This window comes from Poecilia reticulata, chromosome 12, assembly GCF_904066995.2.
Source record: "Poecilia reticulata chromosome 12, P_reticulata-male-v2, whole genome shotgun sequence".
NCBI classification, from domain to species: domain Eukaryota; kingdom Metazoa; phylum Chordata; class Actinopteri; order Cyprinodontiformes; family Poeciliidae; genus Poecilia; species Poecilia reticulata.
Window position 1 is genome coordinate 3,543,455 of NC_088841.1, and position 27,714 is coordinate 3,571,168.

Here is a 27,714-nt window from a genome sequence, read left to right on the forward strand (position 1 = left end):
AGAATTTGAAAAGAATGGTTGAAAGGACAGGTCAAGAATGGAGTCTTAAAGGAATATTAGGAAATGAAGGAAACATAATGGATATTTATAGATTAAGGATAGCATTATTATTTTTTTTAAATACAAGATTAATAAATAGAATTTAATAATGTAAAGAAATGTTGTTACACACTCGTGTACAGTAGGTGGCGGTATGCACCTCAAAGTTGCTTGCAATCCGCCATTATAGAAGGAGAAGAAAAATAAGAGGAAGAAGATAAAATAAAGAAAAAACATTTACGCGGCACACTTAGGCTTTGCGTGCTGTTTCCAGTCGGAACTATTTTGGTAACGCTCCGCCGGTGGTGCGGCACTCCAAGCACAGCTGCATCTGTTGTCTATGCTGCTTACCCCCTCTGCACTGGAACATTGCAGGTACTTCTACCTGCTGGAGGGATGCTGGGGCGACAGTTGACTTTATGAGACTCAGTGACTAAACTACAGTCATGTGTTCTATTTATCGTTTTTTTTTTTTTTTTTTTTTTTTTACAAATGTTTATTTGAAGACAACCGCGCTCGCAATGTCCGCTTTTATCAAATAAGAAGTTATTAAACTTAGGTTTTTAGGTCAGGTAAAAGAAAATGGTGCCTTTAAAGCGGAGGAAAGTCGCAAACTCGGGCACTCTGAACGCTGGGACACACAACAGTGCAGCAACACAGCCAACCAAGTTCCCTCAAGTTGTTTTATTCTTATTGGAAAGGAAAATGGGAGCCAGTCGAAGAGCTTTTCTCTCTCAACTCGGACGGAGGAAAGGCTTTCAGGTGGAGGAACTGTTCAGGTGAGGGAACACGCACTGACGGTGACAAGAAATAAAATACAGACAACTTTCTGTACTAATTTAGTGCATTGAAAATGTGTTAATATCTCTTATTGTTACTTTTTACATTTTGACCAGTCGAACTTCAATAGACCAACACAAAGTAGAAGATTGATATAAAATTAAATGAATAAAATATTTTCAGCTGCAACTTGTCGGCACGACGATATTTGCTGGCTTTTATGTCTTTGAGAGGGCAAAGTTTTATTATGTCATTATTAATATAATAATGCTAATATTATACTAATTGAAAATGGACTCAGAAAGATAATATTATTGTTAATCGCAATAATTTTGTTATCTCCTTGGGCTGCCACCTTATCGTGGTGGAAGGGTTTGAGTGTCCCAATGATCCTAGGAGCTATGCTGTCTGGGGCTTTATGCCCCTGGTAGGGTCACCCAAGGCAGACAGGTCCTAGGTGAGAAACCAGACAAAGCGCAGCCTGAAGACCCCTATGATGAATACGAACTTTGGACTTAGTTTTCCCTTGCCCGGATGCGGGTCACCAGGGCCCCACTCTGGAGCCAGGCCTGGAGGTGGGCCACGATGGCGAGCCCCTGGTGGCCGGGCTTTTACCCACAGAGCCCGGCCGGGCTCAGCCCGAAGAGGAGACGTGGGACCCCCTTCCGATGGGCTCACCACCTGTTGGAGGTGCCAAAGGGGTTGGGTGCATTGTGTTATGGGCGGCAGCCAAGGGAGGGGACCCTGGCGGTCTGATCCTCGGCTGCAGAAGCTGGCTCTTGGGATGTGGAACATCACCTCTCTTGTGGGGAAGGAACCGGAGCTAGTTTTTCTGTTGGGGGACTTCAACGCTCACGTGGGCAATGACAATGAGACCTGGAGAGGCTTGGTTGGGAGGAACGGCCCCCCCCCCCGATCTGAACTCAAGAGGTGTTGTTGGACTTCTGTGCTCATCACGGATTGTCCATCATGAACACCATGTTCAGGCATAAGGGAGTCCATATGTGCACTTGGTACCAGGACGCCCTAGGCCGCAGTTCGATAATTGACTTTGTCATCGTCTCATCGGATTTGCGGCCGTATGTCTTGGACACTCGGGTGAAGAGAGGTGCGGAGCTGTCGACTGACCACTACCTGGTGGCGAGTTGGCTCTGGTGGTGGGGGAGGAAGCCGGTCAGACCTGGCAGGCCCAAATGCTTAGGCCCATTTTGTATATGTGCCAATTAGTGGCACATATACAAAATGTTAAAACAACACAAAATATTAAAACAAATTCAAAACCTTTCACATTTTTACTGGCAAATAAAATAGAAAACCATACACAGATATCATTGTACATTAAAATGAAGCATTAATTTGTGTCAGCCTGTCTCCAGTTTGTGGTTGTGAGATGAAAACCGGTCTGCACCCCACAGTGAAAACGTGACGCATGTTATCTGTGAGAGCAACACTGCACAGGAGGCCAGGATGTGGCTGGAGGCGCAGGGAGCAGGGCAGGCAGGGCGCCACCTGCTGGACGTCAGCTGGTACACAGAGAGCATGCGTGACGGACACCCAGTGGAGATACTGGACAGACATAAGCTACAGGTGCAACAACCATTTTCATAAGTGCTCAGTTTGTGGATGAAATCATTATTTAGGTCATCTTGTAACAGACGGGAAGAAATGATTACAATAGGTTGATGAAAACATGTTGTCCAAATAAATTGGACAAATAAATATGTCAAATTCAGTTACCTATTATATTAAAATTATTTATATTAGATTTATATCCACATAAATATAGGCTAAAAAAGCAACAGTCAATCCAGTGAATGAAGAGAAATTAAGTTTCTTCTTCACTTAAATCTGCTTGTTATAGACATTAAAGGCACAGTACTATTTAAAATAAACTTTTTTGAGGTTTACATCATGTTATAAAATTATTCCATCATTAAAAATCGACCTGGAGTGTTGCTTTGATTCCTTCATTCAATCCTTTAGTCTCCATGACAACCATTCAGCTGTGAAAAACACCTGGGTGGATCTAGCTCCACCTTCAAGATGTAGCTCCTCCCCCACTCAGCTCCTTCAGACTAGTCAGCAGCAGTTAGCAAACACCTAGTGGAACTGTCCATCTGCTGAGCTCATGATAGGAGCTACTTCTCAGAGCAACACTGGCAAAAAAAACTTTGTTAAAGGGTCAATAAAGGAACCACGTTGTGAGGACTTTCTGAAGGTGGCGCTTCGAATAGAGCAGGAGTTTCTTAAAGAGACAGAGGCCTAATTTCAAGGTGTTAAATTGCAAAGTCAAATTTCTTTGAAGTCGTATCTCTTATGTACAACAATTTGTAGGTAACAGTTCCCTGACTGTGCTATGAAATGGAACCTTTTGCCTGGAAACACAAAATACTGCCTCTTTAATATGTTGGTCGTGTGTTTTTCAGGAGTTTGCAGTGAGCGACTCTGAGGTTACTCCCTTCTCCGTTCCCAGCTACGCCTGTCAGAGGAGGAGCACCCTGGAAAACTACAACGCTGTCCTGACCGTAGGCTCCTGCCCTCGGCTAACTCGGGTCATGTGACTTTTTCCTGAAACCTCCAGGTCACATCAGAGCTGTGTTGTGTTTTTTTTGTCATTGCCTCAGGATGCTCTGTCGCTCCTGGCTGAAAACGCAGAGCTGAGCGACGAGGACGGCCGAGGCGTGGCGTTCCGCAGGGCGGCCGCCGTGTTGAAGGCGCTTCCCTCCGCTGTCACTAACATGTCCCAACTCACAGGCCTGCCCTGCCTGGGAGGACACTCACTCAGAGTCATCAAAGTCAGTGGATGCGTTTCTTTTTCTTTCTTTCTAAATAAATAGAACTGATTTTACCTTCTTTTATCCCTGCTGTTTTTCAGGACATTTTGGAGAATGGAGCATCAAGTGAAGTTGAATCCACTAAGGAGTCTGAGCGGTTCAAAGCATTAAAGGTGTGTCAGCGTGTGGAAATGAAAATGGTACTTTTTGATGGATAACTTGGTCTGCTGAAGAACTGTTTTAAAAAAAAACGTCATGCTTATGTCTGTGAAAAGCCTGCAATTGGGATTTTAATGCTTTTCTTATTAGCTCTTTGTCTGTAAAGCTGTAAATATTATGGTTCATATTTTTACCCTCAAGAAAAATCTGAAGGCCCAATTACAAAAGTAAAGATTTTGTTACAGATACAAAAATATTTAATATTTGTAAGTGGAGCTTTTTTATATGTCTGGAAGAAGTATATTGTGTATATCAAGATTAAACTTTCAGTCAATATTGCCGATGCTTATTGATGTTTAAATGTTTTGGGGAATGATCAGACCTCCAAAAGGTGCTTTATTTGAAACAGGAAGTAGCAAAAATGATGATAATCAATTTATCTTCAGAGGGCTTTGCATAAGTTTCATTATTTGAGTCTAATAAAATTAGCTGAGTAATGCAGTTCTTTTAAAAATAAATGAATAATACACTAAGCTGAAAACCATTAATTCAATTTAACAAGTGAGTTTTGTGTAATCATTCGACAAAATTAGCTCTACTAGTAAAGCTGGTGTGTAAATGGTGTGTAAATGCAGCTTTTGCTGTGCTTCAGGTGCTGACGGGTATTTTTGGAGTCGGGTCAAAGACAGCAGACCGATGGATCCGAGAGGGGATCCACAACCTGCAACAACTGAGAGACTCAGGGCAAACGCTCAACCGTGCTCAACAAGCAGGTTTTTACTTTCTACCACTCAGGAACTGTGAACATCATGTATGTTTTTGTCCTGTTTTATATTTGATCCAGTGCAGCTGAAATCTGACTTGATCTGGTTCTCATAGCAGATGAGCTACTTGTGTTTTCAATCTGTTCTGTTATTCCTTAGATCTTATTTAATAAACTCTAATGGTCCTCACATCAATCCCAGACCAGAGTACACACTATTAAGCGATATTCTTATGTAACGTGACTCCAAATTATTACCACTTGACACCCTTTAAGTAACTTTGATTGTGTAAAAGTTTGGAAGTTTATATCATGTTATAATGTCATTCCCTCATCAAAAACACACCTGCAGCGTTGCCTTGATTGTTGATTCATGCAGGTTTGAGAAATCCTTTAGTTTCCATGGCAACCATTCAGCTGTGCAAAACGAAGGGGTTCACCCAAAGGGCAAAGCTCCTCATTTCAGCTGCAGTTTCCAAGCTTCCAAGTTTCTGCATCACAGAACAACCCTCCCCCTCTCAGTTCCTTCAGACTAGCCAGCAACAATTAACAAACACCTGGTGGAACTGGTCATTTCAAGGCGTTAAATTATGATGTCACATTTCTTTTTAAGTCATATTTAATATAGAGCTCTGGAAAAAATTAAGAGACCAGTGCAAAATGATCCATTTCTCTGATTTAATTTTTCATATGTATATGTTTGAGTAAAATGAACATTGTTATTTTATTCTACAAACTACTGACATGTTTCTGAAATGCCAAGCAAGAATTTAGTATTTATTTGCAGAAAATGAAAATTGGTCAAAATAATGAAAAAGATGCAGCGCCTTCAGACCTCAAATAATGCAAAGAAAACAAGTTCATGTTCATTTAGAGACAACAATACCAATGTTTTAACTCAGGAAGAGTTTAGAAATCAATGCTTGGTGGAAAACCAGGAGGTTTACAATGGGGTTCAGGGTTCAAGTCTCTTCATTTTTTTGAGAGCTGTTTATCCAGTAATTTGACAGCAACTGAACGTAACATAGTTACTGGATTGTGCTATAAAAAGTCAAACAATTGCTGCTCAAATGTTAAAGCAATTCTCCAACAATAACATCAAACATCATGCTATCCTATGCAGACGCTCAGTCTGCACTGATGAAGATTTACTCACCTGCTGAGATCTGCAACTGGATTTACTTTTTGATTAATTTGGCTAATATTTATCTGGGGGCAGAGTGATCATTAAGCAGTGGACTTTCCTCTTCAGATCGTCAGTTGATAATTAAATATGAAAGAAAATCAAAACAGGAACGTTGTGACAAAAGTAACACTCAGAACCGAGTCCTGATCCAGCAGAACATCGAGTTCTACGTCCTTCATCACATTATACACACTATGTGCAAAACGTGTGCATCCCACATGCTTCAACATGTGACAGGATTTATGTTTAACAAAATTAGCTTTCATTTTTTTCTCATTGAGACCCAATTAAGTCATTGTTTGATATGCCACCACAGATAGAAACTAGGAGACAGTGTGACTGTAGTGCAAGAGAAAACAAGACTGTGGCAAAAACAAGCAAATGTGATTAAAGTCTAGCAAAGTAAAACAAATGGTAGGCCCACTGAGGAAGAGGATAATCAACAGTTGATGGCAATCAGCAACTAGGTGTGAAGGAGGCAATGCTAATAGCAAAGAACAAAACGTTTCAAAGTGCAACAAAACAGAAATGGTGGGAAAGAAAAGAAAAAAACAAAACAAAGATTCACAGAAAAACAGAACCAAGGACACGTTTGTTTTCAGGAACAGTGATTTTTTAAATTTATATATATTATTTTTATTTCATTTTTTAAGTGTGGCATAAAAGCAAAAACAGAGGAAACATGTCAGTGGAGCAAATACATTTTCCCACTGTATGCTGTGGTCCTGCAGGTCTGGAGCACTACGACCACATCAAGCAGCCGGTCAGCCTGGCGGAGGCTGAAGCCATCAGGGGGATTGTGGGAAGAGCCGTCGCCTCCGTCTCACCAGAGTCTCAGATCGTTCTCACAGGAGGATTCAGAAGGTCTGAAATCAGCAGCTTTATCTGATGACACCTTCAGGAGAATTATATATTTAATACAACCTAAAAAACAAAAATGAAATCTGTACTTCAACCGGGATTGCGGGTGTCAGGGTTTTTTGTCCTAATATTTTGCTGATAACTGTACCATGGCGTATTAGGGCTGGTCTTAAGATGAAAATAAATTCATAGTACTACAAGAATAAACGCAATATACTGAGAAAAAAGTTATATGAGAAAAAGTCATAATATGAGAATGAAGTTACAATATTACAAGAATATCATCATAATAAAACAAGAAAAAAGCTGTAATAATGTAAAAAAAATTGTGATAATACAAAAAAGTCTTTGCTCTCATTAAAACAAACGAGTAATTTTATGACTTTCTTCTGGTATTTTTGTTTTATTCTGGTAATATTATGACTTTATTTATGTAATAAAAAAAATGAAATACTTGGTCGTATAAATCAGATGTAAACACTGTGTTTTGATTTTTTTCCAGGGGGAAGCTAACTGGTCACGATGTTGACTTCCTGATTACTCACCCTGAGGAGGGCAGTGAGGTGGGACTGATGCCCAAACTGGTGTCCTGGCTGGAGTCACGGGTATTATGTCATCTCCAAAATGTGCTTTTAATCTCTGACGTCATTTTTCTCTGCGCATTTAAAAAAAATTAAAAAATAATCAGGAGCGAATAAAGAGGTGTAAAATAAAACTACTAGCTTTGCGTTGCAGATAATTGCTATTTACTGTAGCCAGTGAGTAATGTTTGCTTCGTTTGTTTTGTAGATTTAGGTTATGCTGCTTTATTGATAAGCAAACAGCCCAAAATGATTGTCGTTATGTTTAAATCCGTTGTGACTTTCAGTCAAATTCTGTTAAATGTGATCAGTGGCATTTTTTTATACGGGCAGAAATCCAGGGCGGTATTAGAAAGGGGCGGGTCGACCAAGAACTAGAAAATAATTCATGCTGAAACGATTAATTGTGAAGAATCGGTTTCTACAATAATCCCCAGTAATCGATTAATCATTAACTGGAGTATACAGACTTAAAAAACAAAAAGAAATTTCTAAGAGAATAACTTACTCAGAGCAGTAATTAAGACAAAGTAATCGTCAGTCGCAGCCCTAATCTTCTCCTATGAACAAGTTTGTTTGGAGTCATTGTACATTAAAATGAAGCATTTTAATGTACAATGGGGGGCGGGGGCTTGCCCAGGACTGTACTCCTGTTAGAGCCACCCCTGAACTTGATGCATTATGGATCCTGACTTGGGCTCATCAGCAAGTCCAGGAAAAGCATCAAACATTTTAGGTTTCCTCTCATCTAAATAAAACCGTTTCCTGCTTCTTGTTTGAAATGAATAAATCTCTACAACAACTTAGATTTCCAGACGTGAGCCTGATGCTCTCTGCCTCTACATGAACAGGGTCTGCTGTTGTACCAGAAGACCACCAGGAACTCCTATTTGGAGTGTAGCGAGGGTCCGGGCCGGCCCCCCTCCAACATCGACCGCTTCGAGAGATGCTTATCCATCTTCAAGCTGTCGGCAGAACAAACAGGAAGCGGTGTCCAGTCAGAGGAAATCGCAGCGTCTCCATCGGCCGCAGAGACACGGTGGAGAGCGGTCAGAGTGGACCTCGTGGTCTCTCCCATCAGCCAGTTTGCTTTCGCTCTGCTGGGATGGACCGGATCCAAGGTGGGCATTGTCACTCGCCCTCCGGGGTTCTCCTTTACTCGCCTTCTGACCGACATCACTTCCTCCGCAGCTGTTTGAGAGGGAGCTGCGGCGGTGGGCGGGGCATGAGAAGGGCATGTCTCTGAGCAGCCACGCCCTGTACGACAACAAACAGGTGAACGGATCAATGAGCTCTGTTTCTGCCATGAAAGAAAAACGATCTAAATTAATCAGTTATCATGTTTGCAGGGTCGATATATAAGAGCTTCTACAGAGGAGGAGATATTTGTTCATCTTGGTCTGGAGTTCATTCCTCCAACGGAAAGAAATGCCTGAAGATTCCCTGCAGGAGCATCAAGGAGCGCTCTGCTGACGACTGGAGAAACTCCAGCTGATACTCCATTCTCTGTGATGCTGCTGCTGAATGCATGATTGTGAGAGAACATTATTTAAAAATCATAAATTTACAAGGGTAAAGTCACAATGTTACAAGAAAAATGTCATATGAGAATAAAGTCACTATAATATGAGAGTAACGTTGAATTATTACAAGAATAATAATACAACTTTACTCATGACTCATTTCTCGTATTATAGCTTTATTCACATATTCTTTATTCTCATTTAATTCAACTTTATTTTGTAATATACCTTTATTCTCTTGTCATTATGACTTTATTGTCATATTATTTCAACTTTATTCTCCTAATTGTGTTTTATTCTTTTTTCTGTGTATGGCCCCTGTACTCTGTGGTAGTTATCTGCTCAGCTTCAGATTTTACACTTGAACAGTTTGAAGCCTCAGATCTCAGAGCAGCTTTAACGAACAATCAGCTGATCATGAAACAAAAAAATACAAAAGATTTTTATTGCTTTTATAAAGCTGTTAAAACATGTAATTCTCAAAAGAACGAGCCTGGCATGGCTTGCAGCTCACCTTAATGGTGTTTTTTTTTTTTTTAAATTCCAATAGAAATGAAAAATAATAGGAGAAAAATGTCCAACATAATAGATTAAATCCTTTCAGGATACAAATTCTAATGCTTTATGTTAGCTTTATCAATGTTCATAAACATGGGCAGCATTAGCTTTTAAAAATATGGAGTGACTTATTTCAATTAAAATTAATAAAATGTTTTGCAAATATATTCTTTCTTTTGTGTTTGTTTTTGTATTCAGTTTTAAACAAAGTTGAATTGTATTTTATTGTATTATGTGGTTATAGTAAACATTCCCAAACTCCTCTTCAGTTCCCAGCATCCTGTGGCTCTTTGACTGTTTTCTCTCCCTTAAGTGTTTGAACAGAACCATTCTAAATCCTAAAATACTAAAATATCCCTCAGAATAATACAGAACTGTCTGACATGTAAATAGCTTTGAATCTGGGAAGCAAAACAATTCTGAAAATCTTAGTATATCCCATTTTTCACAGCTTTACTTCCGCAGAAATAAACTGAAAACTAAAATTCGGCAGAGTAACAAGCCTTCACAGTTCAGTTAAGCGATGGTTTTTTGTGGTTTCAGTTGTTTTTTTTGGTGCACTTCCTTGCTATGCATGTAAATGTTAACATTTTGCTCAGTTTTAGTGTATGGAGGATTCCGTTAAATGACTCTCCCCACAAACACACCTGTGTCACACTGACATCCATTCAGGACCGTTCTTATCAGTTTATCTGCACAGAAACCACAACACAGTCATGACAGTTCATTCTAATAGTAAAACGATTGGTTCTTCAGAGCCATCATGCACCAGATTAGAGTCAAATATTGTTAGTCAGCCTGCTGTAGTTGACAAATAAACTACATATTGGTGTAGTCTCTGAATGACCCATTAACAGCAAATTTAGCAAACTTCTATTAAATATTCTACAGAGTTTCATTAAAACTGCTCCAACATGTACCAAGGGTATCCCTGGAAAACGTGGAAACATTTTACATTTTATTTCGCGTGCCTACAAATAACACAATTTTTATTTTTTTTTTTTAACAAGCAAAGGCTCTGGCCTGAACATCTGTATTTCCATGTTTCTGGTAGGCCAGTAAATCTGACGCACAAGCTTCTCTTGGCCCACAGAGGGTTAACTATTGCTTCAAAAATAATATGACTGGAGGCTGGAAAAGACTGTTGTTGTGTTCAAGTTGTGCTAAATGGAGTTAGCTTGTTAGCGAAGCTATTAAAGCCTAAAGTAGCATCCCAAAGCTAAACATGCAGCAGTGCCAATGTCTGTCCACAGTCCACATTTCTAAAGAAATTCCTTGAAACACTTGAAAACTGAATAACAATAGTGGCTAAAATAGTACTTTGCACCAATCTGATTGTTGAATAACACTTGAGATAATAAATATTTTAGTTGTTGAGCTTTTATTCAATAATTTAGCAGCAAAAAGGGTTATTGAATAATAATACATCATTAGTTCTACAATTACTGATAAATCTGGCATTCACTTTAATTAAATGAAAACCAAGTATTATTTATTTTTTTATTATACCCTCTGATCAACTTTTATGAGTTGATCAGAGGGTATAAATATAAATAAATGTGATGGCCATGTGGGTAATTTTAGCAAATTTAAAAATACTTTATTGACCCCAAAGGAACATTAAATGTTGTAACTCACATTAGTGGATATTTGTTTTCCAACCTAAAGCAGCATTTTTCATTACATCTTTAAGAACTAACAGCTGCTTTTGCAGCACCTGAACTGTCCAGCAAGGCCGTCATCTGGTTTACAGTGGGACAAACAGTCAGTATGATGAGCTCAACAGGTGGCAACCTAGGCTCCAATATATTTAGCTTCCATGTACCCTGCTAGTGCAATTTGACATGAAAAAGCTGTTTTGCTGTAACATTTTTGTTGCACCCAAATCAGCTGATTAAAGACTTTAAAAAGTCTTTATCTGCATCAGCCACCTCTCCTGGATGAGTCAAATTCGTATCCTTTTTTTAATTTCATTTTAGAGGGCCCTCTAAAATGGGCCGCGTTTCAGACAGCGCTGTCTTAATGTTTTGCTACCAGGTTTCACTGGGTTTCTTCCAGCAGACTTCTGTCAGTTCCTCAGTTTCCTGAGAGTGTGTTTTTTGGCGTGAGTGTGAACTAGCAGGCGTTTCCTTCTGCTCTTCCTAACAGCCTCATTATCCTCTAAATACCGGTTTGACATCAAAGCCGGCGTCACTGCTCACACCTCCATCTCCTCTGGGTCCACACACTTCCTCATGCATGGACCGGTCTGCAGAGGCAGGTCCGACGTCCCTCTGCGGCTGTAGGAACGGCGACCTTGGTGGTGGCAGGCTGGACCAGGGAGGGTACCGGTTTGAAAAACTGTTTCCTTCGATGTTCTGGACCAGATGTTCCATGTGACTGTCTTTGACTCTGAATGTGTGAACAAAAGGCCCCCATCTCTCTGATGCCAAGCAGATGAAGTTAGAATAAATATACGTTTATTTATGTCTATGAAATACACCAAGATTATAACTCAATTCAATAAATTAAAATCTGCCTTTCAATGACGCTTGTTTGTCAGATTAATTGGCAACCGTAAAGCAGATAATAAACAAGCTTTCATTAAGGACATATTTCTGCAAAAAATGTCTGTTTTTTGTTTGTTTACTGGTCTTAAAATCTTAAAGGGGCAATATTATGTGTTTTAAAGGTGCACAGTGCAATTTTGTAGCACATTCAAACTATGTTAACTTCAGTTGTTAAAAAATACTATAACAAATACAACTTAAATGAAATTTGGCTTTGTAATTTAACACCTTGAAATTGGGCCTCTGTCTCTTTAAGAAACTCCTGCTCTGTGTGAAACTCAGTCTTCAGGAAGTCATCCCAACATGGCTCCTCTATTGACCCATTTACCACTGTTGGACTGAAAAGTAGCTCCTATAATGAGCTCAATAGGTGTGCAGTATCACCAGATGTTTGCTAATTGCTGCTGGCTAGTCTGAAGGAGCTCAGTAGGGGAGTTGTGGTAGAGGGACGCTTTATAAGCTTAGAAAATGCAGCTCAGAGGAGCGGAGCTAGGTCCACACAGGTGTTTTACACAGCTGAATGGTTGCCATCGAGATTATTGTTTCATGCATGTCTGCATGAAACAATCAAGACAACACTCCAGGTAAGTTTCTGATGATTGAATAACATTATAACATGATGTAAAGTTCAATTTTATATAACACTGCCCCCTTAAGGGAGGCAAAATCTCAGACTGTTGTAGCTTTGTTTCAAGAAATTACTTCACTAACTCAATTATAAGATAATAAGACTGCAAGACATTGAATAAATAAATATGACTCAATACATTTTACTGGGATTTTACAATTATTACGAAACAAACTCACTCCAGAAATAATCCATCAAATTCTGAATGAAAACTGAATATTTAAGCTATGTAAAGATTATCTTGTCATCAGACTACAACAGCTAGCTCCCATGATGAAGGACCATTTAACCAAAGTGACTGCCAGGTCTCTGCAATCAGCTGGGGTAATTGGAGGTGTTCCCCAGCCAGCTGGTATTCCAGCCCTGCAATCACTGGGTAATATTTAAATGCCCCGCTCCATCCAGCCCCATCTGATGAAGGGAGTCGCAGTGCCTGCTCATCCACTGGGACCGGTCTCGCTGGCCCCCATCAAAGCCCGGGGAGCCTTTGATGAGGTTGATAGGGATCAATGGGACGAGGGTAGAGGCCTTAACTGACTGTGTTACAGACGGGGCGGGCAACTGCTGGAGACTGCCGGCAATGGAGATCAATGATTATTAGGCGCCATCAGCGCCTTGATCTGCATAGAGGAATCCATTCAGCATCAAAGGGCCATCTTCTGAGGTGTTTGGGAGATCCCAGCTTTCTGTGTCAAAGGCCACATCTCTGCCTGTTTTTTTTTTCTCCCCCCCCATTTGTTCTGTTTATTCTAAACGGTTGATGCAAAGAAGGGCCACACTGTACTGGTTCTGGGAGTGAATCTGAAGAGCGCCGTTTCCCCACTAACAGAGAGGATAAGTTTCAATAATTGTCTGGGAGAACAAGCTGCTGAGCAAATTCTACCAAACAGGATAGTAACCGTAGAAACGTGGCTGATTTTAGTCATGGCAACCTGAGGAATATGCGGATTAGTTGGAACAGTGGAAGTAGAAGTCAAAACTATCACAGCGTATTGGGGCGATTGTAGGCAGAAAATAAAAAGGAGTTACAGTTCCATCAAAGATCTCAGAAAGTTTGAGGTTGATGTCAGAAATTTTGTTGAAAAAAACTTGGAAATTTCTTGAGTTACAAAAATCTAAAAACCTTTTAGGATTTTTTTTTTCTAGTAAATTTTTGACTTTTTAAACTCACAACTTTCCCAGTCCTTTTTTTTTTTGTAGAACATTTCTGAGATTAATCTCAAAACTTTTGGATAGCAGAAATGATTCCTTACAAACTATTATTTTTTTGGCATAAATAAGATCTTAAAGGAGTTTCTGAGTGGGGTAAGATGAACTCGGAGTTGAAAGCTGCTGACTTTAAAGCGTTTTTTAATCGGTTCATGGAGAGGAGGAGTCGAGGTGAGATTATTCTGGCTCAGTTTGGGGAATCACATGAAGAAATATGAAGGAGTCAGAGACTGCGATCTGTCAGGACAGGCTAAGAGAGGGAGGGGCGGCCGAGGTCCGTTTGTGTCCATAACAGAGCAGCAAACAGGCCCATTAGAGATGAAAGACTCAGAATGGAGCCAATCAAAGAGGGGCCCAGCAGGGGGGTCCGTCACCCCACCGACAGCGGTGGCCTGCGACCAGGTCCGAAGGAGGATCAATGCCCCCCCCGCCCCTCCCACACCAACGTCACGGATAAGACGTGCTCACACACAAACACACCACTCACAATCTCACTCACAATCTGTTACCGTTCAGAGAAGAATGTTAGCCATTCACCAGACTCCATGTTCCATGTTTGAGGACAAGATGACACGTAAACAAAGACAGCTGCAACCAGATGACTGCTGGCCGTTAGGGACATTTCTAGTTGTTATTTTGTGAGCAAATTTTTCAAGGAGAAGTAGCCGCTTTCTGCAAGACATTCTAGTTTATAGTCCATATTTCGAAATGTATATGATACTGAGTAAATACACGGCCAGCATCGCCAATACTGAAACTGATACTGAAACTGATAGATACTTTTTATTTCAGTTTGATATATTCTCAAACTTCTGACCTTTGGGTGTTTTTGTTTTTCCTTTGAATTATGTTCTTCAAATCAACAGGACACAATTTGGACAAAGATTATAGGTGTCTGCAAGATACTTTACTTACTGTATATATTAACATGATTTGTGTACATTTTTGCTTGACAAAGTTGAAAAACGTTATCATTAGAGAGCAAAATATTTTTTGAGGTGCAGCTACAATGCGAAATAAAAATTCACAAGGTAGTCTGAATCTAAAAGTATCAAACTTAGCACACTACAATCGATCCAGTGCTGATGCCGACTTGGTATCGATATTATGGATCAATCCACCCAAATGGTTCTGAATGGTTCAAAAACATAAAATGACAGTTTTGGCATGGACTAGACAAAATCTGGAATTATTATTATTATTTCACAGGGGTAGTATTGTGCAAAATTGACATTTTGAGCATAACATCATGTTATAATGTTAATCCCTCACCACAAACATATCTGGAGTGTTGCTTTCATGCATCTTTGAGAACTCCTTTAATCTCCCGTGGCAACCTTTGAACTGTACAAAATGCCTGGATAGCCCAAGCTCTGCCTTCAGGGGTGAAGCTCCTCCCCTGAGCTCATTATACGAGCTACTTCTCAGTGCAATGCTGGTAAAAACAAAAGATGGAGTTTCAGGAAGAGGAGGTGTTCTTAAAGAGACAGAGGCCCAATTTCAGGCCATTAAATTACAAAGTCAAATTTCTTTCAAGTCATATTTGATATATGTAGCATTTTAATAACAACTGAAGGAAAAACAGTTACTTGATTGTGCACAATGTGCCTGGAAAATACATAATACTGCCGATTTAAGATTTTGTGACACTAGTAAACATTATTTATGTTAATCGGTCAGGAAATGGGCAGAGAAATACAGAAATGGTCAGGAATTAAACCTCTGATGACTAGAAGTTTTTTTGTTTGTTGTTTATTATTTGCAGATTAGTCTGGTTTTCACAGAGTCTTTGTTGAGTTTAGAAACAGCAGAAAGTCCAGACTGTCTCCTGTCCTGTTGTCTGTCTCTGCAGACCTCAGATTAAAGAGCGGGAAGAGGGAGAGGAGAAGGCAGATTATCAGACAACCACCCCACCACCTTATTACTACATCATCATCATCATCCAGACAGACAGACAGACAGACAGACAGACAGACAGACAGACAGACAGACAGACAGACAGACAGACAGACAGACAGACAGACAGACAGACAGACAGAGGCAGGCAGCGGTGGAGGTGATAGTGAAAACCAGCAGTCCTTTGAACTCTAGACTGGACCAATCAACAATCTGCAGTCTCCTCTGTTTTGTCATTTCTGGTTGACGGTGAAGGTAAACACTGACAGAAACACACAGCCAAAGGATTACTTTGGAATACTTTGGTCAAGCTCCTCAATTTTAGATTTACATTCAAAAATGCAACCTGCTGTAAGCCACTTTGGACTCTGAGTCATCCTAGAATGACTAATCCCTCACACAGTGAAAACAAAGATTTAGAACATATATTATTATCTTTTTTTTTCATGACAGATGTCCAAAAGGGTCATCTTGGCTGTTATCAGATGGAAGCCCATAAATCTGGCTCTGTTACTGTACAGGGAGAAAAAGTGGGAACAATATTGCAAAAACGCACAGATTAGAGCCTCACTTTGGTGTTAATCACACCAGAACATTGGTATGTGAATAAGGAACAACTTGTTGCATTTTTGCTGGCAGCAGTAAGGCTGAAACAAGTGTTGACAAAGACACTGATAACAATGCAAATTTATTTATACGACTGTTAAATGTTTCAGTTTTATTTTAATTACAACAGTATTTCCTAAGAATTGGAAGAAAAATTTTTCTCATTATTTTGTCTGTTATTGACATAGCGCCTAATAAATCATACTTCTGCAACCAGTTTTACAGGGTTTATGGAAAACTCTGGACCCAGATCTCTAAATAATCAGTGGACAGATTCCTCACAACAATCAAGCAATTTTATGACATTCATTCAGAAATATTATTATTTCTGGTTATCTTTTTTAACATTATTTTTAATTGTTAATAATGCCAAAACAAAAATGAATGAATATATTGTATTTGAATCAATCTGGAATCAATGTATAAAATAGGCTTTTCAGTTCCTTAATCTTGAGGGTTTTTTTAAGCAAATGTTTAAAATCAATAAATATACTAGCCCTAAAAGACCTTCAGATTTCTTCATACCTAATTATATTTAATTCCTTTTACAAAATAATTTATGCACAATTCTTATTTTGTCCCAAAAGCGTCAAAATAAATGAATAAATAAAACATGTATTCATAAAAAATTATAATGAAAGTAAAACTGTAAATAATATATGAATAATTATATTATGAATATTATTTATTTAATGACTTTACGGGATCAATAACGTATTTTTTTATGTAAATATTTTCATGTGTTAATTTTTTTTTTTTTTTTTTTTTACGTGAAACGCATGCATTTCCTTATTTGCTTGATTATTTCATATTTTATTTCCTGGAGCGGGAAATATGAAATAGCCGAAAGGATTCTTGCATGTGATTGGTCCAGCTTCAGACTTACTTTCTGAACATGATTGATGATTGCCCTCTCTCCCCCTCATCCCGCCTGTCGATAACAAAGCGCCGACTGCCTTTGAAGTTTCCCGGTAATTACTTTTTAACACCGGTCAGTTCTCGTTTCATCCTCGCGCGCAGATACCGCGCGGAAATATATCGAGAGCCAAAAATACGTGACTTCTTACCACGTGCATCGCCCGACCTCGCTTGTTATCTTATCAATGGCGGCGGAGTCTGTTGTTTGACTTTAATATACCTTTACAATCGAACAACATGTTGAATTCACTCAGCATTTGTGAACAGTATAGCGTCTCCAGGCCAGCTAGCTTTTAACCGCAATGAACTCTGCTCCGTCATGGCGGCGAGGTAAGAGTTAACCCACAGCTGGGATCATCATCAGTAATTCAATCAATTAGAACACTGAAAAACTAAATAGAGTCAGTTAAACCTATTTTAATATATCTATTTCCAAATTCTACTGTCTTTTAGTCTAAATGCAGGGATATTGTCTCTAAAAGGTCTACTTGCTTTTGGCAGTAGAAGGAGTAATATAGTTTAAGTTTACACTTTTCCCCTTTTCTTTCGCATTTCGTATAAAAAAAACTCACATGAATACAGAACACAGAAAACTTTAAAGTTAAACTAGCATGGTGATGGCAGAGGTAACTGTTTTCATCTCTTTTGTTTTGCCAGTGTTTGAAAATTTGCTAGAAAAATCTTTCGACTTTTGACACTTCAAGATTTTTCTAGAAAATTTCTGGCATTAATCTCAAATTCTGAGCTTTTTTTTTTTGGTGGAAATGTACTTTTTCTTTTTTATTTCCATCTACAATGGCCCTATTATGGCACCGTAGTACTAGTTGCTGGTCATTTCACCCCATTGTTGTTTTGGACATTTGCAGTTTTTGTCTATTTAACTAGTTTAACAGCAAAAAAAAAAAAAAAAAGTTGGTTTGGGGGTTAGTTATACTTTAAATATGCGTACAATGTGTGTGTGTGCGTGTGTGTGTTAAGGGGTGTGGGTGGTGTGTTTGCATGAGTAATATCAGTCTTTACAGTCTGCCTTTAATCTCAGGATGATCTCAGGATTAACCCTTGTCTGTATGTTAAACCACTCACTGCTCATTATGTTGCTTATTAACCAGATGACTCCTTCTCACTTGGAGATGCAGGAAGCGTCTTTCTAAAGCAGCTGATCCTGATTTACTGGCTGTGATGACGAGCCGCTTGACACCCGCTGATCATCTAACGGTCATTATTTTCTCTCGGATTAATCAGCAGGAAATTCTGCATGATTCTGCAGTTAAAAAGTTCATCAGTCTTTTTAAACTGATTGACAGGTTCTGATGGGTTAAAATAAACAGTGGATAATTCTATTGTCTTATGAAAACAAAGAATGTGGGAAATATTAGCTGTCACACCTTCTAATCCTCTACTGGTTTTGTTTTGTTTTGTTATTAATTATTATTAGATTATGGAACTTTTTATTTAAACTGCTTTTCTCCTTGTATACTATTTTAAAATTGTGTTTCATATATATATATATATATATATATATATATATATATATATATATATACACACCCAAAAGGGCCAAATCAGCAACGAAAAGCAAATATTCTCAAAACAGATGCAACATTAATTCCATTTGAGGTTGGCTTGCATTAAAACCAGTGTTGAACCCTGACTCCAAACTACTTCAGATGAATTCGGTGCTGTAACTTTACGCGCTTCCACACCGGTCCTGAGTGGAAACGTCTCCCGTGCAGAGAATGGCCGCTCCGCGTGTTTTTACGGCCGCACGGCTGCGGCTGTGGAGGAGCTGCAGACGGTCTGGGGTGAGGTGAGTCTATTATCTGTTGCAGGCAGGAAGGAGGAGGGTGCTGGAGGACAGAAGGGGGTCCTTCCCAGACTCACTGGAGCCTGGCTCTAACAGCCTCATTGAGACTGAATGGGACATCTTAATTACTTCAGTTGTGAAAACTGAAGGAGGGGATGCAGCATGCTTTGATCTTCAGGTTGGGGACGGCTGCTATAAATGCGGCCCCTGCTTGGAGATACAATCATAACTCTCTGACCTTTTGCAAGTGACCGTCCTGAGGAGAACCTTCCTGTGACCTGGACTCTGAGCTTTTCATTCTTCTTTTTTTCTTTTTCTTTTCTTTTTATAAAACAAAAGTGTTTTTTTTCTTCACTGAGAAACTTGAACCTTCAGTAAGGATGAAGGGCCATTTCTCCATCGAGTGGCTGGCCCAGAGCAGCAAGCCGGCGGGGCCAGCATCCGGGCCGGCAGCTTGGGGGACGCATTCAGAGAGTCTGCCAGGTTTTTACTGCAAACCAAAACCTGAGAAGCTTCCAGAACCGGAGCAGCAGCAGCACATCGACACCATCGGTCAGGAAGCTGCTCCGCTCCGAACGTCTCCCAGGAATCAGGGTGAGAGTTTCACTCTGTAAACAGTTGAAGGTGGCAGCTTCAGATCTGCTATCTGCTGCTTTTTCATGCACTTTATTGGAAAAAAAACATTTCCAATGACTCTTGTCCTAAAAGTACTAATAAATATTGGATTTCAAATTTTAAATGTCAACATCAGGATAGTTAAACTGTGTGCTTTATTTTATTAATCAATTTTCGGTTTTAAAACTTAAAGCTTTATATTTTTGTTCACTTAACTTTAATAAATAATAGTACAATTAAAATATACTACTTACTGAATTTACAATTTTTCATTTATTATTTATTCATTTTTAGGCTGATAGTAGTTATTTATGTTTTTGCTACTCTTATAGTAATTAATTTCCTTTTGCTTTTCACTTTTTCAAAAACATTCAATCACTTATCTTAGTTTAGTGTGTCTTTGTTCTGGTGAACTAGTATAGTATGTTTTTGGTATCAGCTGGAATAATTTAAGGACTTTAATATTACAAATTAGAACTAAAGCACATTGGTTTTCACTGGTATTTAGTTTTATAAGATAATTCTATTCTCTATATTTATCTGCAAAGCACTAACTGAGGTAATTATATCTCTTTCTCATAGGACTAAACAAATACATCAACATGTGCTTTAAAATTTCAAAATTTTTCTTTGGGGTGGCAAGTCCAAGCCCAGGTAAAAGAGTTGTGGGTGGCAAAGGTGAAAATAATAATAATAAAATATTTATAATGTATTTATTGGGGTTCACATTTATGCTTTGATTGAGGTAGATGACTGTCTTTGTATGAACTGAACATGGCTCTCTAGGGGACAATTCCCACCCTCTGGCGCCCCCTTGTGGTCGCCGCTGAGCATTCCTGTGAATCTTCACAGAAACAGTGGACCATGGGTTTCCCTTCATTTAACACCACCAGTGGCGCTCAGCTCTGTGTCTGCTCGTTGTTAAGGTTCCCGTAAAGTCCTGTCCTGCTTGTCTCTGGCAATAAGCAGGAAGTGAGGCCGGTTTCAGCAGCTGCACCGAGGAGGAGACCTCCGGCTACGAGAGCGAAGGCGGTCAGCCTCATTCCCCCTCCGCCGTCAGCGCCTCCTCCAAGTCTCAACCGTCGCCGCCGGTGGGCAGGAGGCCCCGCACGGCCTTCACAGCGGAGCAGATCAGCAGCTTGGAGGGGGCGTTCAAGAGGAACGCGTACCTGGGAACGCAGGACAAGGCGGAGCTCTGCAAGAAGCTCAACCTCTCTGACAAGCAGGTGACTGTCCTCAGTCAGTTCCACTGCTGCTCTGCAGACAGCTTAAGAAAAAACTCAGATCCTTTCCTTGTTCTGACCTTTAACCTTTAACAGACATCAATTCTAAATGTCTTCAGTAATTGTGCACTGGAATTAGAAGTAATTAATACTTTAAGTTCAATTCATGATTTTTTTAATGACCATTTGGAAAATGTGTTTTAATGTAACAGGATTCATTCTTGACATTTTGTTTGTTCTCTATTTTAACATTTAATAAAATAGCTAAGAACTTTCACTTTTTCACGTTACTTTCAGAACCCTGGAAAATGACTTTCTTTGAATTACTTTGAACTTTGTAGATATTTGGGTTGTTTTTTGGTAAAGCAGTGACTGTCTGGAACTCGTATATTCCTTTTTAAACCCTTCCAAAACTTTAATTTTATTTTAATTTCCTCACTTTAAACTTTCACTCCATATATTGCAGGTTATTTTTGGCATTGATGTCTCCAGTAATCTTTCATCACCAGTTTTGGCCAGTAAAACTTTTAGGGTGGCACAACTAAAGAAAAATAAGATAGTCACCAGGTTACAAGTAACTTCATAATAAATCAGGGTGAAAATATCTTGTAAGTTGTTGAAAGTACTACTTACTTTCAACTAAGTTCAACATCCTTTCTGTCCCTCTTGTACCTGGGACAGAAGAGGATTTATTAGTTATTGTTACCAAACAAATCTGAATGTATAAATTGGTTTTAAAAATGTCAGTTTCATTTAACTTTTTATTGTTTTTTTTAAATAAAATATTTCATCTTCACATAGATTTTTCAATGAATCGTTATTTATCATCCATCCGGTTTGCTTCAGCCTCATACGTTCCCTCTGTGATGTTTGTCTCAGATCAGGAACTGGTTCCAGAACCGGCGGATGAAGCTGAAGAGGACGGTGCAGGACGCCTTGGCCCACGCCAACGTTGCGTCTCACTTCCTGCATTACCCTGAGCTGCAGGCCTATAGGCCCGGCCCGTACCCCCGATACCACCCGGCCGCCGCCGCCGCCGCCACCGTGGTGGTGCCGGACCCCGCCGCCCCCTCGACCTACGTTCACCCTCACAGCCTTCAGTACAGCTCGCCTTTGTCCAGCACCTCCGCTCTGCCCCTGGACTCCATCTACGAGTACAGCAGCCTCCCAGGAGTCATGCTGCCCGCCGCCTCTCACCTCAGAGGAACCTACCCACCGTACCCCCAGTACTACTGATCAGTGATGCTTGAAACGACTTTAGAACCATCAGATTTTATTTTTTTTAACAAAACTACTGAAGTCATCCTGTTATTCGATACGGATTAACCAATCCACTTTTTTTCATTTCTGATGCCAATATCTGAAGTTAAGTATGGGCCGATTCCGATCCAGTGCAGCTGAGTGGACTTTAAACATTTCGTTTTTTAAACTGAGACATAATTTGATAACTCTGCACCAGCACAGCTCACATAAACACACTAACAGCTTCACAAGTTTGGTCAAACATGTAAAACCAACTTTAATCTGTTCAATCAGTGCAGTTGTGAGTATAACAGCCAATTTAACATAAATAATAAAGAAACTGACTATCTTGGTCAAACATGTAAAAAAAATAAACTCAAATAAACCTACTTTCAAATGGTTTCAATTTTGCGACAAATACAGTTATTAATATGGGGTCAGTGCATCTCCAAAAGACTTTAAATAACCTAAAACTCCAACCTGAACTGGGTGGAGTGCAATAATGTGAAGTGTGTGTGTGTGTGTGTGTGTGTGTGTGTGTGTGTGTGTGTGTGTGTGTGGGTGTGTGTATCTGTCTCTGTACAGTTTGGATCTATTTAAAACTGGACCGACTAAGCTGTTTGTTTAGAGTGGAGTGTTATTGTGACTGTGAAAATAAATTTAAATAAAGAAAAATGATCGCGAGTGTTCTGTGTGAGCAGCTCCTGCTAGAGTAAACGAGTTACTCAGCAGAGTGAAAGTAGGCTTTTGTTGTGCAGGTGTGCTTCTTTATTATGCTGTGATTTTTGTTAAAGCTACGGTGTGTAACTTTTATTTTGAAAAGATATATGTTCTTTACATAGTTGTTGAAGCTATCATAACAGCATAGTATGTGTGTGATGTGTTAGAAAAAATCAAGTTCCTTTCATATCAGTTTCATGGCCAAAAATGTTTCTCTAAAAACTGAGCCGTAAAAGAGGGCAGGGCACAGCCAGGACAAATACTTTTTTTCTTTTTTACATATGATCACATTTGTCTAGAAGAAATAAAATCATTTGAAAATTGAAAATTGTGCTGTTTACTTATTTTCTCTTTGTTTGCACCGAGAACACAATGGCAGCACTAATGCCAGGGCCGACCCAAGCCTTTTTGGGGCCCTAATAAATTTTTACGGTGCCCACCATACCAACATGTCAACAGCATGCTTGATCATTCCAAAACTACTCTATGTGTGTAACATAGCTACTATCATTAGCGTCACTTATAATTAGCTTACATTATACTGGTGTTGTTACGGCTGTTGATTTAAATTTTACAAGAGTAGCATACGAAAAAAAGATTTTGAAATGCGGATTGGTATTTAAGTGTGCTAGTTACTTTCATTTTAACTACTTGAAAGTAACATCATTATGTTGGAAAACCTAAATTTTTTTCATACTTCTCATCACTTCAACTTAAACTTTGTCTCATTTTACCGTAAACCTTTTCTGTAGAAGACATTTTGATTGGTATTCAGTCAAGCTTGAGGGTGTGCTTTTTGGTCAGCACCCTTACAATTTTAAAATTATGCTACGAAATTATGTAATTGCTGCACCATTGTGGAAATTGAAACTGAGGTTCCAGCAACTTCCAGCTGACAGCTTCATGGAAACAAAGTCCTTCATAATGCTCGGCTGTACAGGTGAAAGTTTGGAACTTGATTTACAGGTTTGTACTGGACTGTGACTTAAAGGGAGGAGAACCTGATGAAATGATATAGTAGATTAAACTTCAAATCTTTCATTTTTTATATCTGAACAAAACATCTTAATCTAAAACTGTAAAACCACAGAAACACTGAGTTATTTAAAAACAAGGCTTAAAAACCCACTTGTTTAGATAGAGTTGCCTTTGATTAGTAGAAAGTGAAACATTGACCAATGTATTTGATGTTTGTTTGCCTGATAATTTTGTTGATAATATTTGACAAAATATAATGTTTATTGCTTGTTTCATAATTGAACACTATAATGTATTCATTATAAAGCACTTTGAACTGCCTTGTTGCTGAAATGTGCTTTACAAATAAACATGACTTGAGCAAGACTTAAATCGAGTGTTACTACTGTGAGAGCTCTTGTCAATTTGACTTTTTTCATATTACCAAACCACATTTTAGTTGTCATTTAATCTTACAGAGGATGCTGTCACACTTGACTGAGAAGTGGAGGGTCTGGTGGATAAAGAGCGACATCTACTGGCAGAATCTGGTAATGCAACAACAATGTAGCAACACCATAGCTTAGAAAACAAGTGTAAAAAAATCTGCCCATTTGATAGTTACTTATATTTCCAATAACTATACTCCAGGTTTTAGTTAAAGAGCTGGGCAGTAACGTCATGTTATATCCATTATTGAAGAAGAAACTATTTTTCCTATTATTCAAAAAAGTATTTTAAAAGTACAAAAAAATTATGTTACACAACTATTGTGATTTTACAGCTTTAATAAAATAAAATAAAAAGTTTGAAAAAAGTACGTATTCGCTGACATAACTTCGACTGTTTTGTGGACCAATGGCTGACCAGTGATATTATAGATGGACGCTAGCAGGCAAATTTATTGACCAATAAAAAACGCCATAAACGTGTGAAGTGGTCGAAGTGGCAAGCGTTTTGGCCAATCACAGTGCTTCAGTGGAGAACGTGAGGGGAGGGCGCGCGACACTGGCTTGACGACTGCACGCAGCGAGTTGCTGCTCAGAAAGAGGGGGGCAGAAGCCGAATGGTGGAGCTGAAGATGGCGGATGGCGACAGTGGGAGTGAGCGCGGTGGAAGTAGTGGAGGAGGAGGAGGCGGCGGCGGCTTTCAGCACTTTCAGCGGGACCAGGAGACCCAGGAGCTGGCGTCTAAGCGCCTCGACATTCAGAACAAGCGCTTCTATTTGGATGTCAAACAGAACAGTAAAGGCAGGTTCATTAAAATCGCCGAGGTAGGGGCCGGGGGCTCCAAAAGTCGGTTGACCCTCTCGCTGTCAGTTGCGGCGGAGTTCCGTGACTACCTCGGGGATTTCATCGAGCACTACGCCCAGCTGGGGCCTAGCACTCCGGAGCAAATAGCCCAGGCCACCGCGGGTGAAGATGGTGGGCCGAGGCGAGCTCTAAAGAGCGAGTTTCTTGTCCGGGAAAACCGCAAGTACTACCTGGACTTGAAGGAGAACCAGCGGGGTAGGTTCCTGCGGATCCGGCAGACCGTAAACCGCGGACCTGGCTTTGGGGTCGGGGGGCCCGTGGGTGGCATGCTGGCCGGCCAGACCATTGCCCTTCCGGCGCAAGGGCTAATAGAGTTCAGAGACGCCCTGGCTAAGCTCATAGATGATTACGGGGGAGACGACGAGGAGCTGACGGGGGGCACGGCCGCGGGGGGCTTCAGCGAGCTCCCCGAGGGCACCTCCATCATGGTGGACTCTAAGCGGTTCTTTTTCGACGTCGGCTCCAACAAATACGGAGTGTTCCTGCGCGTGAGCGAGGTGAAGCCCAGCTACAGGAACTCTATCACCATCCCGTTCAAAGCCTGGGGCAAGTTCGGAGGAGCCTTCAGCAGGTACGCCGAGGAGATGAAGGAGATCCAGGAGCGGCAGAGGGACAAGATGTACGAGAGGAGAGAGGAGTCCGAGGGGGACGACGTGGATGACGACTGAGCAGGAGAATTACAGCAGCTGTTAGTCCAAGCTACACGACAGATGTGCGACATTAGGGGTATTTTTCACTAAAGAAGAAAAAAAAAAAAGCAGAAGCGACAGATAAAAATGCATGACAAATCGTGCTGTAATAGCCTACTAAAAAGTATTGTGGCGTAAAAAGTACATGTGCAGGGACTTATTGGTGTATTATCTCAAAAACGTTTGTAGGGTTAAGGGTTGGAGTGGTTGTGTGATTCTCTGAAAGTGGAAAAAATTCGCAAATGAGATATTTCTCATTGGTTTTTAAAAAAAGATGAGTTATGCTTTTATGTTTAAAGAAAAAAGAATAAGAGAGAGGTGCTACTAAAACCAGCTGATTGGTTTTTAATAACTAGGACTGAAACCAATGACCACCATCCAGTTTGGAACATATAGTTCATATTTAAAGACCGAGGACCTGCTTAAGATCTTTTTTTTTTTTCCTGTGCTGGATTTTATGGAGAATAGAGGAGGTGAGCATTCATCCTATTCTGGTCCAGAGAGAACCAGAGAGGGACGTACAGCTTGAGATCTGTAGGCTCTTCGTTGAAAAGATTACCCAAAATATAAGGGGGAGGATTATCTTCATAGCACAGGGGGGTCCAGAGGGGCGGGAGGGGGGGTCATAGAATAAATTAAAGCTTTGACTCCAGCAGTCAGTTACAGTGCAGATCAGCTGGGTTTTATGTTATACATACAATTGTTTTAGCGAAGCAAAATTCACGGTGTTTTCAGTAGGGCGAGCACCAGAGCATCCCTGGTGGTCGCTGCTTTAAACACGCGGGGAGCGGGCCTCACGATGGACAACACACAGCAACAACACGGTCACTAGGGTCCAACTTTCTAGCGCTACATCAGAAACGGCGAGGAGTTTTTCTCTTCCCCCCCCCCCACCACCAGGCTCTCTGTGGTGGTCCGGGGGCCGGAACGATGATGGATGTCTGGTACAGCTGTTGTATCCGACATCTGGACTGATATGCATTGATGGATTTAATTTTATTTTTTTCTCCCCAAATGAGAAGTATATTGAAATTAATAAAAAGAAATCTGCTTACATATATTCTAAAGCAAAACCAGCAAAAGATATTTTCAAATACAAATAAAAGAAAATGTATTATCTAAAGGAATTTCCTGACTAAAGAAAAAAAAAAAAAGTTAATTTTCATAAAACAAAGATGTGATTTTAAAGTTCCAGATTTTTTTTAATTTTTTTTCCCCCAGAGTGAAAGTATAAAGATTTCCTTGATTAAAACAAGTTTAAATTTACGGTTCAGTGTTGTGATTTTTATGGTATTAAACGTATATTATAGACTTTTTCTGTAATGGAGTAATGTGCAGTACCACATATTTTGGTATCGATATCATACTAAGTAAATACTAGGTCGATATCGATTCTGATACAATACTTTATTAGTTGTATCATCAAACTTCTGACCTTTAGTTGTTTTTCTGTATTTTTTTTCTTTGGGTTATTTAGTTAAAACCTTGGAGAGAATTTGGACAAAGTTGATGTGCATCTACAAAATGCTTTAAAAACAACGAAAAACAGAAACAATAGAAAAGCTAAAATGTGCATTTTTTCCCCTAATTCATTCAAATGCAAAAAAATGAGAGAAAACATCTTTTTAAGTAGAGTTGAGAAACTACAACACAAAAATTTGTGCCCATTTGTCTGAGTGTCAAAGTGAGGACCAACAGGTTTACTTTCACAAGTGGAACATTATGACTTGCCATGAAAAAGAAGTGAGAGGAGGAGAAAAGGTTTAAAGAGAAAAAGAGAGAGGAGACGGGAGTAGAGGAGAGAGAAGCAGAGAGAACACAAGTTAGCACCCTACAAGTGACTGAACCTGCAGAAAGAAAAACAAGAAATCACAACAGCTGCATATATTATAACAGCAATAACATCAAAGGAAAATACAGTATGGTAATACAAAATGTATTTAGTGGCAACCAGCTGAGAGTGAATCTGACAAACACCAGAATCTAAAACATTATGTTCAAAAAAATGTTAAGCTAAATAATGGCTCTTCAAACTTTTTCTTAAGTTCATGGATACGAACACATCATAGTTGTTACACATGACTAAGGCCAGAGCCTTATTGAAAAATGAAACAACACAAC

General features: G+C 39.7%; 3 protein-coding genes across 3 annotated transcripts; all 3 read left to right on the plus strand.

Moving 5' to 3' along the window:
- Positions 1–228: 228 nt before the first annotated feature.
- Positions 229–9,389, plus strand: polm (polymerase (DNA directed), mu). Its single transcript, XM_008423249.3, has 11 exons — positions 229–818; positions 2,235–2,406; positions 3,246–3,344; positions 3,444–3,614; positions 3,695–3,766; positions 4,405–4,525; positions 6,433–6,565; positions 7,065–7,167; positions 7,995–8,264; positions 8,335–8,418; positions 8,493–9,389. The coding sequence occupies exons 1-11, from the start codon at positions 622–624 to the stop codon at positions 8,577–8,579; spliced, it is 1,509 nt and encodes a 502-aa protein (XP_008421471.1). The 5' UTR covers positions 229–621; the 3' UTR covers positions 8,580–9,389.
- Positions 9,390–18,570: 9,181 nt separating this feature from the next.
- ved (ventrally expressed dharma/bozozok antagonist) lies at positions 18,571–24,067 on the plus strand. The gene is made up of 3 exons (XM_008423250.3): positions 18,571–19,428; positions 20,419–20,675; positions 21,552–24,067. The coding sequence occupies exons 1-3, from the start codon at positions 19,215–19,217 to the stop codon at positions 21,906–21,908; spliced, it is 828 nt and encodes a 275-aa protein (XP_008421472.2). The 5' UTR covers positions 18,571–19,214; the 3' UTR covers positions 21,909–24,067.
- Positions 24,068–24,584: 517 nt separating this feature from the next.
- On the plus strand, positions 24,585–26,859 carry purbb (purine-rich element binding protein Bb). Its single transcript, XM_008423251.3, has one exon. The coding sequence runs from the start codon at positions 24,658–24,660 to the stop codon at positions 25,570–25,572; it is 915 nt and encodes a 304-aa protein (XP_008421473.1). The 5' UTR covers positions 24,585–24,657; the 3' UTR covers positions 25,573–26,859.
- The last annotated feature ends 855 nt before the right edge of the window (positions 26,860–27,714 follow it).

Bases quoted from the DNA above. Each gene is read 5' to 3' on its own strand.
- ved (XM_008423250.3), top strand. From the start codon at position 19,215: ATGAAGGGCCATTTCTCCATCGAGTGGCTGGCCCAGAGCAGCAAGCCG. The intron at 19,429-20,418 runs GTGAGAGTTTCA...GGCAATAAGCAG, and splicing joins AACGTCTCCCAGGAATCAGG to GAAGTGAGGCCGGTTTCAGC. The intron at 20,676-21,551 runs GTGACTGTCCTC...TGTTTGTCTCAG, and splicing joins TCAACCTCTCTGACAAGCAG to ATCAGGAACTGGTTCCAGAA.
- polm (XM_008423249.3), top strand. From the start codon at position 622: ATGGTGCCTTTAAAGCGGAGGAAAGTCGCAAACTCGGGCACTCTGAAC. The intron at 6,566-7,064 runs GTCTGAAATCAG...ATTTTTTTCCAG, and splicing joins CTCACAGGAGGATTCAGAAG to GGGGAAGCTAACTGGTCACG. The intron at 8,419-8,492 runs GTGAACGGATCA...TCATGTTTGCAG, and splicing joins CCCTGTACGACAACAAACAG to GGTCGATATATAAGAGCTTC.
- purbb (XM_008423251.3), top strand. From the start codon at position 24,658: ATGGTGGAGCTGAAGATGGCGGATGGCGACAGTGGGAGTGAGCGCGGT.